The sequence below is a fragment of the Vombatus ursinus genome, unplaced genomic scaffold (genome assembly GCF_900497805.2).
Source record: "Vombatus ursinus unplaced genomic scaffold, bare-nosed wombat genome assembly UNPS02014801.1, whole genome shotgun sequence".
Lineage (NCBI taxonomy): Eukaryota > Metazoa > Chordata > Mammalia > Diprotodontia > Vombatidae > Vombatus > Vombatus ursinus.
Window position 1 is genome coordinate 16,553,505 of NW_020954579.1, and position 13,794 is coordinate 16,567,298.

At 40.4% G+C, this 13,794-nt stretch overlaps 1 protein-coding gene across 1 annotated transcript in view; it reads right to left on the reverse strand.

Annotated features, from left to right (window-relative positions):
• Nucleotides 1-13,794, reverse strand: part of DNAI2 (dynein axonemal intermediate chain 2) — a 70,648-nt gene that overhangs the window by 28,969 nt on the left and 27,885 nt on the right. The window contains exons 7-8 of the mRNA XM_027873172.1: nt 7,059-7,198; nt 3,394-3,516 (exon numbers count right to left, since the gene is read on the reverse strand). Coding sequence (XP_027728973.1) covers nt 3,394-3,516; nt 7,059-7,198 — 263 coding nt within the window. The remainder of the gene's footprint in view (nt 1-3,393; nt 3,517-7,058; nt 7,199-13,794) is intronic.

Here is a 13,794-nt window from a genome sequence, read left to right on the forward strand (position 1 = left end):
CCTAACTGCCTCTCTCATCCCCATATCATTCACTTTGAGACAATCATATGCTGTTTTGGATGATTATTGAATTATTTCACGTAGATGGGTTCTGGCTCCTCAAACACAGTGTAAGCTCTTTGAGATTAATTAAGGTCCATGTCTTTTATTGCTTCTGCATCTCCCCACAACTAACCCAATGCTGAGTTAGTACTGAGATTCATTTGCTGGATGAATGGGCCAGCCTTTGTTGGTAATAAAAATAATATATTGGTAATAATAATAAAGTAATAGTAATAATAGCAATAGCATTGGCAGCTGACATTTATATAGCTCTTAAAGGTTTGCAAATGGTTACATACACTAACTCGCTCCTTAGAACAATCCTGTTATTATTACTAGTGCTGTTATTATTCTTCTGCTCATTTTCCAAATGAGGATACTGAGGCTCAGGGATATGAAACGATGTGTCCACCATTAAGGTAAAGAGTTAGGGATGGGAAGGAGAGAGCAGATTGACCTTTGTACCTTGTAGCTGGTAGTGGAGCTGCCGAGATGTGCCAAGGGTATGGCTAGGGCATCCATTGCCAGAGGTTGGGCTGGCAGAGGGCTTTAAAGGCACATGCCACAGTTTGATCTTATTCATCAGACTTGGCTACTCATGCCTCCAGTACTGCCACATCTTAAAGTCCTTTTTCGCTTTTGAAATTCTCTCCAATCTTGCCCTTGGGCACAGCAGGTATGTTAGATAGTTTGCTTGGAGGGCTCCCAGTGTTTGTTTCTCTCTTCTGAAGCTCTACTCTTGATTCCTGGGGTTGCTTCCTCCCTCAAATGACTCTGACTCTCTCTGTCTCTCTCTGTCTCTTTGTCTCTCTGTCGCTGTCTTTCTTTTTCTCTGTGTGTCTCTCTTTCTCTCTTTCTCTGTCTCTCTCTCTGTATTCATATGCTTCCTCAACTATGCCTCCAACTCTCTTGAACTGGTTCTCCAAATGCTAGACAGAGTATCTTCCTCTGCCATGGCCAGTGGGAGAGGATAAGTCAGAAATTCCTTCCTGCTTTTCTATGAATGGGTTTCCTCCAATGACAGCTCCTGGGCATCATTCCCTCCACCTCTTAAACATGTGAATTTTCTCCCAGGCTTAGCTATTTAAAGCCCTGCAGAGGCATAACCAATTATTACTTGGATAATCCCAAGCTATCCCTCTAATTCCATAAGAGTGATGTGTCATGTTTTGTAGAGGGATAATAATACATTTACACCTCTTTTAAAAAAAACATTTAAAGTTCTTCAACTGTGACTCTATCAGCTGAACTGGAGGTTAGGATGGGGAACTGAATCTTCCTTGCCCCCCTCCCCCAACTACCTTCCTCTAAATATTTTCTATTCCAAGAAAATCAACTGAAGTGCTTTTTTTTTTTAAACATGCCAGGCACTTTGCTAAGTCTTTTACAAATATTCTTTCATTTAATCTTCACAACAACCTTGTGAGTTAGGTGCTGTTATTATTCCTATTTTACAGTTAAGGAAACTGAGTCAGACAAAGGTTTAAATGATTTACCCTGGTTCACACAGCTAGGAACTGTCTGAGACTATATTTGAACTCAGGTCTTTGAGGTGCTTTTTGGCAATGTCCCAGCAGAACAGTTTTAAAATAATCCATGAATCAACTTTCTTATACAAGGATACAGGGCCACCATAGCTGGTTGGCCTAGGAATTACACTGTACAAGCGAATTTGTAAATGAATATACTAACTACCTCAACTTGCTTGAGCCCCCCCATTATCCAGGTAACCAAGAAGAGATATATGAGGATTGGCTGTATTAACTAAGATACAGATAAGCTTGACATACCAACAATCCTTTGTAGTGATGGAGAGAGAGACATGCAGAAAATCAACAACTCTGAAGCCAATTCAGTTCATACCAACCTTGAAACAGACCCTGATTCATTTGATGGTTTATGGACCTTTAAGAGACATCCTTATCTTCAAAGACTCCCTTAGCTATTACTTATGAGGTTCTTGGACACATCCTGTTTTGTTGTTTTTGGAGACATCCTCTTATCTTATTGCTGTTGCTCAAACCTTGAATTGTCGGGACTGCTTATCACCAAGAATGCATTTCTGATTTGTGTATCAAAGGGCCACAGCTCTGATATCTAGAATTCTTCAAGCCCCATGGGCGTCCCTTACTCTTTCCTTTCTAGGACTTGCCCAATTCCTGCCTTTTTCCACAATTCTCTGCCTTCCTTTATTTGAAAAGTATATATACTCTCCCCATCTATTACTTAGCTGAGTTGTTCACCATTAGGCCAACTGCTCCCATGTACATGTCTTATTTTGCTGCTTAATAAAACTCTTCTTTATTTTCATAGGCATTGTCTTCCTCTGGTTTTCTTCCCTTTAGGGAAAAGAGGGATTCATATCTTGAGCACTAGCCTTTGTGTTCTACAAGTATCTTCCCCCTTTGGGGGAAAGAGAGATCTAAATTCCCAAAAGAGAGATCTAAATTCCCTGCCTTACTTCCAAATTCACAGCTATACAATTTTACCACATAGACATCATTTTACAAAACTATCATAGGTTGCTGCTTATCTTTGTTTTCACAAAGGCAAAGGCAATAAAAAAAAAAAAAGAAAATCTAGTTTCCCCATGCAAAGAGAAAACTTGATTGCCACAGAGCTCTCAGAAAACATGGAGCACTTCTCATAGGAATTAGACACCTGAGGTCAATTGGAAGTCATTTCCTCATCTTCTGATGAAAAATTTTTGTGTAAAAATTCTTTTGGGTCCCAGCCACACATAGAGAAGACCCTGAATGCCTCTAGAGATCCCTGAAACACGTAGGGAATTCTAAAGAAAAGTCTAGATTCAACTTCTCGGTGCCCCAAGCAACCAAAATTATAATTCATGGAAAAGGCACTGATTTACAATGGTTACAGGAAGCTCCTACCCTGGGAGCACCTTAAACCAATTAAATCACAGGTCTGATCAAAGCAACAACAACAACAACAAAACAACTTTGTATTTGCTGATTTGTATACATATTCATCCTGATCAATATCTGGTCACTGGACCTAGATGGCTCTAGAGGAGAAAGTGAGGCTGGTGACTTTGCACAGCCCTCTCTCATTCAAATCAAAGTCAATTGCAAGTCATGTCATTATCTCCCTGATGTCATGGTTATCTTCAAGAATGAAGGACAAACCACCCACAACGCAACGTGTTTTATCTCCACCCACCTGAGTAAGATAAAAGAGTTCTTTGAGGGCAGAAGTTATTTTCATTTTTTCTTTGTATTTCTAGTGCCTAGCACAGTGCCTGCTGATATGGTCCCATCCTTCTTCCTCCATCCCTCTCTCCCAATTGCCCCACTATTAATGAAGACTAGGGAAGAGAAGGCAAGAACTCACCATCGTTGGCTCAAACTCAAGAGCGACGGCTCCCAGCGCATTTTCTAATACCCCCTTTCTGGAGACATCCATGATCAGGACCTCTGTGGGTTCGTTCATCTTACGGATATCCCACCACATGACCTGAGAAAAAAGAGGGAAGCAAGGAATGGTTTAGGAATTGAGAAGACATTGTCACCATGGCTCTCAGCTTTTCATTGATGAAGAGAAACTGTTTACAGCTCTCTGCTAAGTCTAATGGGGGCTATGAAGTATAGGAAACAGATTCTCCTTTTAAGCACCTTATTATCTGGGTGGGAAGCCAAGTCATGAAACTGACTAGAGTATATGGACACCATATTTTAGTTAGGACCTTGATAATATAGACAGAATCCAGAGGAGTGCAGTCAGGATTGAATTCAGTGTGGAGTAGCAAGTGGATTTGAGAGTCAGGAAGTCCTGGGTTCAAATCCTACCTCAGACACTTGCTAGCTTGGGATACCTTGGACAAGTCATTTAACCTCCCTGTGCCTCAGTTTGCTCATCCATAAAATGAAAGGAATTGGACTCGATGGCCTCTAAAATCCCTTCCAACTCCAAATCAATCATCCTATGATTCTCAGATCAGTTGAAGGAATTGAAGAAGAGATGATTTAAGAGGGACGTGATAGCTGTCTCAAATACTTGAAGGGCTGACCCATGGAAGATTAGACTCGTTCTTCTTGAGCCCAGAGGGCAGAACAAAGAGAAACCGGTAGAAGTTTTTAAAAAATCAAATTTAAACTTGATCTAAGGGGAAACTTCCTAATAATTCAAGTTATTCAAAAATGAAATGAGTAACCTCAGGAGGGTGGTGGGCTCTCCTTCCTTGGAGGTCTTCAAGCAAACACTTGATAACCAAGTATTTGGTTGGGCATAATGTAGGAGAAGATTTTTTTTTTTCAAGTATAGGTTTGATTTTATGGCTTCTGCGGTTCCTTCCAGCTATGAAGGTCTATGACTCTTATATGTAATAATGAACTATACTGGGGATTCACAGAAGGAATGAGCCCCATTAGACTGAGCTCCCTGACAGTAGAGACTGTCTTTTGCCTTTCTTTAAATTCCTAGTGCTTAGCACAATGCCTGGCACATAGTAGGCACTTAATGTTTAACTTATTAGACATTTATTTAGCCCACTGACTGACTTTTAGGGAAGTAGAGTTCGAGTTCCAATGAAGAATAGGAAAAACCTAGGGGTGCAGGGGGGCAGCAGGGCATTCCAGTTGAGGGTTTAGGTTTTTAGGGGGAGGCAAGGGAAGAAACAGAGAAGGGACATCCTTAGTAAAGGTATAGAGTTAAGAAAGCATATGTGGGGGCAGCTAGGTGGCGCAGTGAAGAGAGCTCTGGCCTTGGAGTCAGGAGGACCTGAGTTCAAATCCAGCCTCAGACACTTAACATTTACTAGCTGTGTGACCCTGGGCAAGTCACTTAATCCCAGTCGCCTCACCAAAAAGCAAAAAAAAAAAAAAAAGCATATGTCATGTTTGGGGACAGCAAACAGTTCTGGTGAGAGTGGAGGTTTCTGTAATACAATGGAAAAAGATCAGGAATCTAAAGAAATGGAAAAATATATGAAATAATGCAGTGAAGAAAGCAGATACCAAAAAAAAAAAAGTAATTATTTAAATGGGTGATATACAAAGAGAGAAGGATTATAGAATCTTAGAAATCACCTAGTTGTATCCCCTCATTTTACAGATGGGGAAACCAAGGACCAGAAAAAGGGAGTGATTTTCCCAAAGTCACATAGTAAGTAGCAAAACTCAGATAGCCAACCTCGCCTTAGAACTCCAATTTCAATAATCCATCAACTACACTATATTTAAGGGGTTAATGGACAAAAAAGGTGGAAAGGACTAATAAGATGTTACAGGTTTTTAAAAGTTAAAAGTTAGTTGTAATGCAGGGGTGCATTGGAGCCAGTTTGTACCAGTTCTGGAAAGCCAGTTGTTAAGTTTTCAGTGTGAGCATTTACACCTCAGAAATTGGAACTGTTTTGTTGATTGCCTAGACTTTAGAGCATAATGCTGTAGAGAAAATGTTAATAATGCAGGGGAAACTTCAAAGTGTGTTCTCTCTACATCTTTTTTTTTTTTGGAGGCCAGTTGTTAAATATTTACCAGCACACCACCAGTTGTGAGTGTAAGTTTAATTGGTTTTGTTATTGTTGGAAATTCAGAGTAAATTCCTTGACAGAAGGGGAAGGAGTGCTAAAAGAATAGAAGGAAAAGAGAGAGAGAGAGAGAGAGAGAAAGAAAGAAAGAAAGAAAGGAAGGAAGGAAGGAAGGAAGGAAGGAAGGAAGGAAGGAAGGAAGGAAAGAAGGAAAGAAGGAAAGAAAGAAAGAAAAGAAAGAAAGAAAGAAAGAAAGAAAGAAAGAAAGAAAGAAAGAAAGAAAGAAAGAAAGAAAGAAAGAAAGAAAGAAAGAAAGAAAGAAAGAAAGAAAGAAAGAAAGAAAGGGTGGAAGGTTCATATTGGGAGGTTACAGAGATAAAGTAGGAAAGGTAGGCTGAAACCAGATCATGCCAGGGTAAGGAGTTTGCATTGTATTTAATTGGTAAGCAAAGAAGAGTCAATAAAGAATTTCTGGGGGAAAAAAATGTCCCTGCAATAGTCTCTGAAAAACTACCTTCTTTATGGGTGATTTCAACTGGCATTTCAATGTCCTGGTTACCAAGCTAGCCAGGGAGAGAGAGAAAATAGCTGGCTGACCTTTGCCGAAAACACAGCTCCTTCCCCTTCATCCCATTCCTAGTGTTGAAAGTTAGGTTGACTCAGTATCCCATTATTCCCAGCCCGGATCTTCAATTAGTGTTGGGGGAGGCTCTGGTGGGGAAGAAGACACCAAATCTGCAGTTTTTTGTACTATCTGCTCTTTGTCACCTGCAAATTGCTTGGGGAGGAACTGAGATGCAAGGCCTCAATCTCTTTTGCTAAGATGGTGCTATCTGGATTGTCTTTAAAAAATAATAATAATAATAATGAATAAATTTTTTAAAAAGATAAAAACTGTCCCTACCTTGAAGACAAGACTGATCTTTGGTGATCTGTCCATCAATGTGTTGCTATCTTGATGTACTTATAATAAACTCCTTTTAATTCTCACCATCCTGAGTTTTGCCTTGTTGATCAGGGTGAAAACCCCAAATGAAAAATGAAAATTTTCCTTTCAACACTAGGAATTACAGGATTTAAGAGCTGGCAAGGAAACTTAGGGATGAATCAGTCCAATGCTCTCATTTTACAGGTAATTCAATTCAGTTCAATAGACATTTATTGCTTACCATGTGCCAAGCACTGGGGATACAAAAAGAGGCAAAAGACAGTTTCTATGCTCAAAGAACCTATGGTCTACTGTAAAAACACTGAGATACCAACAGGTAGACTGACTTGCCCAAGGTTACATAGGCAGGTAAGCGGCAGAGTCAAAATCTGAAACAAGTCTTCTAACTGCAAATCACTGTCTTCACTAAACCACAAGCAAGACCCACATCAGAACAATGTTCTTTAAGGTTTCCCGGAGCTCATTTTTATAAGCTTCCCTGGTTCTGTTTTGTCCAGTCTTTAACATCAAGGGGGAAGTTCTGCCTTACATGTGAACTGTTACACTCTCTGCCTGCACCCCGCCCCGTTTTGTTCCCCTTACCTGTCCATCAGTGGAGGCTGAGAAACATTCTGTGCCTGTCTTCGACTGCAGCCAGAGGGCACCAAACACAGGATCCCTGTGGCTGAACTCAATTGTGGACAGCTCTGCCACTAGGTTGCCTTTCCTAGTATCCCAGCAGGCTGGAGGCAGGGTGGGGAGGAAAGAGGAGAGAAGAGAAGAGAGAAACAGGTTTAAGGAGGGGATGGATCTGGAGAGTAGAATTAGAGGCGACACAGGTCAGAAACTTACAAACGTTTCACTTAAGTCTCTGAGAAAGGTTGGATGTGTATGTAGGGAAGGTGGGGGGGGGGATTTTACATTTTTCTGCATTAATTTTCATAGATTATGAAGAGGTCCCACTGCCACGGTGGATAGAGAGCTGGCCTTCAAATCAGGAAGACGCAAGTCTTTCTTCCTTGCCCCCTGAAGCTGTGTGACCCTGAGACAAATCATTTAACCACTCCACGTCCCAACCAACTCTCAAAGACTTTAAGTGACAAATTACAGATGAGTTGTTATCTGCATTGCTTGAGGAAGCTTCCACATTGGGAGTTCCCCTACACCATTGAAATTACAGCTTTGAAAAAAAAAGGGAAAAGGACCTACTTGTACAAAAATATTTATAGCAGTTCTTTTTGTGGTGACAAAGAATTGGAAATTGAGGCGATGCCCATCAATTGGGGAATGACTGAACAAGTTGTGGTATATGAATGTAATGAAATACTATTGTGCTATAAGAAGTGATGAGCAGAATGCTCTCAGAAAAACCTGCAAAGACTTACATGAACTGATGCAAAATGAAGTGAGCAGAACCAGGAGGACACTATACACAGTAACAACAATATTGTGTGATGATTAATTGTAAATGACTTAGCTATTTTCAGCAAAACAACAATCCAAGACAATTCCAAAAGACTCATGATGAAAAATGCTGTCCACATCCAGAGAAACAATTGATAGAGTCTGAATGCAGATCGAAGCATACTATTTTCATTTTTTTTTAGTCTGTTTCTTCTTTCACAACATAACTAATATGGAAATATATTTTACATGATTGCACATATATAACCTATATCAAATTGTTTACTATTTTGGAGCAGGTGAGAGGTAAGGGAGAGATGGAGAAAATTTGGAACTCAAACTTTTTTTAAAAAAATAAATGTTAAGACTACTGTGGAAGTGTTTTGCATGACTACACCTGTATAACCTGTATTGAATTTCTTACCTTTTCAATGAGGGTGGGTGGGGAGGGAAGAAGGCAGAAAATTTGGAACCCAAAGTTTTGAAAACAAATGTTAAAAATTGTTTTCACATGCAACTGGGAAATATGATATACAGGAAAATAGAAGGGGAAAGGGATAAGAGAAGGGAGGGGGGCATATAGAAGGGAGGGTAGATTAGAGGAAGGGGTATTCAGAATGCCCACTGTCTTAGGGTGGGGGAAGGGATGAGATGGGGAGAAAATTTGGAATTCAAAATCTTGTGGAAATGAATATTGAAAACTAAAATAAATAAAATTTAAAAGTGCTTTATAAAAAATAAATGTTAACATTTGTCTTTACACATAATTGGAAAAAATTAAATAATATTAAAAAATTTTGAAAAAAAAAAGGAATTAATAGTCCTGAAACCCCCTCACTATCACCACCAAAATGTGTGTGTGGACACAGAGAGAGAGAGAGAAAGAGAGAGAGAAAGAGAGAGAGAGAGAGAGAGAGAGAGAGATCATTCATGAAAAGAGATCTCTGATCTAACCTTTACCTAAAGCATGAATCCCACCCTACATACCCATCAAATGGTCCTCTAGCCCTCACTTGATTGATAACCTTCTGTGTCAAGGAATATATTACTTTTTACAACAGTATATTCAATTTGTGAGCAGCTTTAAGCCACAGAATCATAGCTTTAGAGCTGGAAGGGGCCTTAAAAGCCACCAAGTTCAAACCCCTCATTTTACAGATGAATAAGTTGAGGTTTAGTAATAAATGGTGGTGTCAGGATTTGGATTCAGTGGGCAGTTGGGTGGCGCCATAGTGCAGAGTGCAGGGCCTGGAAATCTGTAACACTCATCTTCCTGAGTTCAAATCTGGTCTCAGACACTTCCTGAATTCTTCTAGTCCTATATAACTATGGCTTTTCCTCAGGGAAGATGAGGCTTGCCCAGCCCAAAGTTCTAGCTCTAGCAAGTCCTGCTTTGATGTAGGTTATATATGTGCAATAATGCAAAACACATTTCCAGGTGACTGGGAAAGGCACTTAACCCTGTTTGTCTCTGTTTCCTCATCTGTAAAATGAGCTGGAGAAGAAAATGACAAACCACTTCAGTATCTTTGCCAAGAAAACCCCAAATGGAGTCATGAAGGGCTGGATATGCCTGGACACGACTGAAATGACTAAACAACAGTAATTTCTGACTCCAGATCCAAAGTTCTTTACACTTTACCATTCTGCCTCTCAAAAGTTCTTGAAATCAGAGTGTGCCAATTCTGCCTTGCTGTGATGTACAACTCTCGGTCCTGGTTCTGAGAGAAATCATTATTTTCTATTATATTAATATATTAAAGCAGGATTGAGGTGTTTTCGTTTTATTTCCTCATTCAGGGGCCAACCTCTGTAAGTCAGTCAATCAGTCTCTGAAGGACATTGCTGATAGATGAGACTGCCCTCCTCTGGGTAGATGCTCTGCAATCTTGGGTAGGACCCCACCCAACTAGAAGACCTTACAGACAGAATCTAATCTAGGTGAATTCTTGCGCTTAGGAAATAAGCCCCAGTCTTTGGAACCCTCCATTAGAATTTAGGGTGACCCAGCTTATGAAGGAGAAAACCAACCAGAGAGGTCTGGGTAGAGATGGATTCCTTTGTCCAGATTGCTGGTGGCAGCTGAGTCTCATGATCAAGTCAGTTCTCAGCAGAAGAGCTAAAGACTTTTAGCCCACCTCCTCATTAATATGCCCACCTCCTCATTAATTTCTCGCCAATCAAGGTTGGTTTTCACTTGTCAGGTGCACTTCCTTTTCCAAAGGTATTTAAGCATTCAGTGATCTCCATAGTTTTGTCTTTGGTTACATCAATTTATTGATTATTTACTAGCCTAATTAATAAATTGATTATTAATTACCCAGAAACTCTGTCTCTCAGACTTTTCATTCTTCTTATACCTTTGACCTCAAAGAGAACAAATTTAGTTCTCTTTTTCATATGTAACAGGGTCATGGAACAGGCTCATATTTTTCTTCATGGTGGGTTGTGTAGGGTATGTACAATTATTTTTTGTCTGCTTCCAATATGTCATGTGAAGTTTTCTTTTCTTTTTTCTTTTCTTTTTTTTTTTTTGGCCCAGGGGACGGGGTGGAGGTGGGCACCTACTTCCAGACATGCGGAGGGTCTTGCACTGCGTGATGATGAAGAATCCCCTCACTGGCAAACTGGAGAAGCTAATGACTCAGAAGACCTTTTAAAAAGAGAATATGATGGGCAGCTAAGTGGCGCAGTGGATAGAGCACCAGCTCTGGAGTCAGGAGGACCTGAGTTCAAATCTGACCCCAGATACATAACATTTACTAGCTGTGTGACTCTGTGCAAGTCACTTAACCCCAATTGCATCACAAAAAAAAAGAAAAAGAGAGAGAGAGAGAATATGGCCCCAGGCTGGGGTGTCTCAGTTCTTCTCTCTAAATAATAAGATGTGACTCCAGAAAGATGTGAGGAAGGGCAGGATGCTTCTCTATCTTGGTGGAATGGTGATTTTTTCCCTTGTGGCAGCTAGGGCTACAGGGCAACTTTATGTAGGCTCCTGCCTTTCCTCTGTGTATTTCTTCTTTCCTGATCTTAAGAGAACAAGTTTTCTGAGATGAGAAGTGTCCAGGGGATCTTATGAGTTTCCAAAGGTTTGTGGCGGCAGCATGGTCCATCAAAACAGCAATAGCAGAAGTATCTGCTGACATGGCGGCTGGGCCATCCATTGGAACAGTGGTGGCTGACAACAGGGGAAGTTTCTGCATCATAGAGTTGGTCCACTGCCAAGAGAGGGGCCAAGCAAAGAAGTGCCAGGAGCAATTGAATGGTGAAGATGCCCAGTGAAATGTGAAATGTCTAATTGGAAGTATTGCACAACTGCTTTATGTTCTGATAAGGCTCAAACCATTAGCCTCCCAATGGATTGTAACCATAGTTCTAAGTTCAGTTACTGAATGCTTTTCTAATCGTTCTGTTAATGCCCTCTGTGATTCTTTTATGCTTAACATTTCTCTCTGTGCAGAAGTAACCCTTCTCATTCCCTATCAATAGTGTGCATTGAATGCCTCTTTTCCTATTCCCCCTATTCTCGAGACAAAAAGTAACATTGTCCTTGGGATGCCAAGGTTGGGGTTTAATGAGCCAAGAGTGAAAATAAAGGGAGCCTAATTCCCCTAACTGGAGGTCAGACTACCCCTAGCAATGGACTGGTCCACACCTAAATGCCTGAGCTTAGGACTGAAAGGAGTGCAGATCCCAGCACCACCCCCACCCTCCACTTTGAGCTTCAGAATATCTATGCTAATTGTAAGAACCCTTCAGTATTTAGTGACAGCTATTCTATATCTCTGCAAAATCTCTTCTCCTAGCTAAACATTCTACTTCCCTCAATATCTTGGTCACAATCCTTTGGACATGTTCCACCTTATCTGTGCTCTTGTTACAGTATGGACCCAGAACTGGTCACCATACTTCAGATAATACTAGACTAGGGCAGGGTACAAGTTGATTGCCATCTCCCTCATTCTGAACACTATGCTTTCATTTATGCGGCCTATGGGAAAATTAGCATTTTCCTCTTCTGTCGTGTCACTCAAATTGAGCTGGCAGTTTACTGAGTTGCCCAGATCCTTTTCACATGAATTCATGTTGAGACATGTCTGCTGTATTTGTGGAGTTGACTTTTCTTTTTTTAAACCAAGCATCCTAGTTTTGTTCCAGCTTATTGGGATATTTTGGGATTCTAATTCTGGCGTACCAGCTAGCTCTCCAAGCTTTCCACAATCTTCAAGTACGCCAGCTACTCAGATACTTACTAGCTGTGTGACCCTGACCAAGTCACACAAACCGTGTTTGCCTCAGTTTCCTCATCTGTAAAATGAGCTGGAGAAAGAAATGACAAATCACCCCAATATCTTTGCCAAGATATTGACCCCCAAATGAGGTCACAAAGAGTCAGACATGACTGAAAAAAAAAAACAACTGAACATGCCAGTTACATGTCTAACTCAGGTGGCATAGTAGACAGAGGAGTAGATTTGGAGTCAGGAAGGCCTTAGTTCAAATCCTGCCTCAGATATTTACTAGTCACAAGCCCACTCAGTCTGTTTCCAAATCTGTAAAATTAGGATAATAATAGCACCTACCTTACAGGGATGTTGTGAGGATCAGATGAGATAACATAAATAGAAAGAGCTTTGCAAACCTTAAAGTGCTAAATGTGTTAGTTATTTAAGTCACTGATAGAAGATTGTTTAGGATGGAGCCATGAATAAGAATCCACTAGACAATGCACTAGAGAGTTATGGTAGATTCCCTGCTCCACCATCGGCTGTTTAAGGAAGGTGAGGGGTTTCATGGTGTTAATTGAATGAGCACTGGGGTGGGAGTTAGACACTTGGCATGGCACAATGGGTCGAGAGTCAGGATCTCAGTTTGAAATTCGGCTCTACTACTTACTAAGTGACCATGGCAAATTCACAACCATCTCTTGGTCTCAATTTCCTCTTTGTAAAATTAGGGAGTTGGATTAAATGACCTTTACTGTAGTGTCCATCTGTAAATCTGGATCTTTTACTAATAAGCTGTATGACCTTAGTGAATTAACCAGCCTCTCTAAGCCTGAGTTTCCTCCTCTTTAAAATGAGGGGATTTGTACAAGATACTTATTGTCCTTTCCAGGTCCAACATATAATTGTTCTGTGTCATCTTCTTTTCTTCTTCAGAGCAGAACTGTATTCAGAACAATACAAGGAAATTATTTCTTTACATTCCTCTTTGAAAGTGTTTGGAGAAGCAGGCTCCATGATTTCTTTTGGTAAGATTCAGTGCCTTAGAACCCTAACAAGAAATTCTCTTTAATGGATAATAATAGCCTATGATAGGAGCGGCTAGGTGCAGCAATGGATAGAGCAGAGGTCCTGGAGTCAGCAGGACCTGAGTTCAAATGTGACCTCAGACACTTGACACTTAGTAGCTACATAGATCCTAGGCAAGTCACTTAACCCCAACTGCCTCACAAAAGCAGCAATAATAATAGCCTATGGTTATATAAAGCTTGCACTTTCCTCCCTTGGACACATTGTAAGCTGTTGCTTCTCCTTTCGAAGAGGACCAATGACATCACAGAGTGGTCTTGACTTCATGCATGAATTGATTTAAGTGAGGCAGAGTTATTCAAAGTCAGTCTCATTCTCTCTTTTAGAGTCCTCAAAGTTCAGTGGCAAGACAAAAGTCAGGACTACTGGCCCAGGATGCAGTGGATCACCTTGGCATCTTCATTATCTGACCAAACTTTAAGCACTTCTCTAACTTAAAATCTTGGGGAATTAAGAAATTAAAAGGCTTGTTCATGGCTAGTGTCAGAAGTGGGATTTGAATTCAGTTCTTCCTAACTCAAAATCCAGCAATCTATCTATGACACATATTATTACCCATTTTTTTTTTAAGTTAGACAAGTATACAGAGAGGTTAATTAACCTGTCTACAATTACAAAGC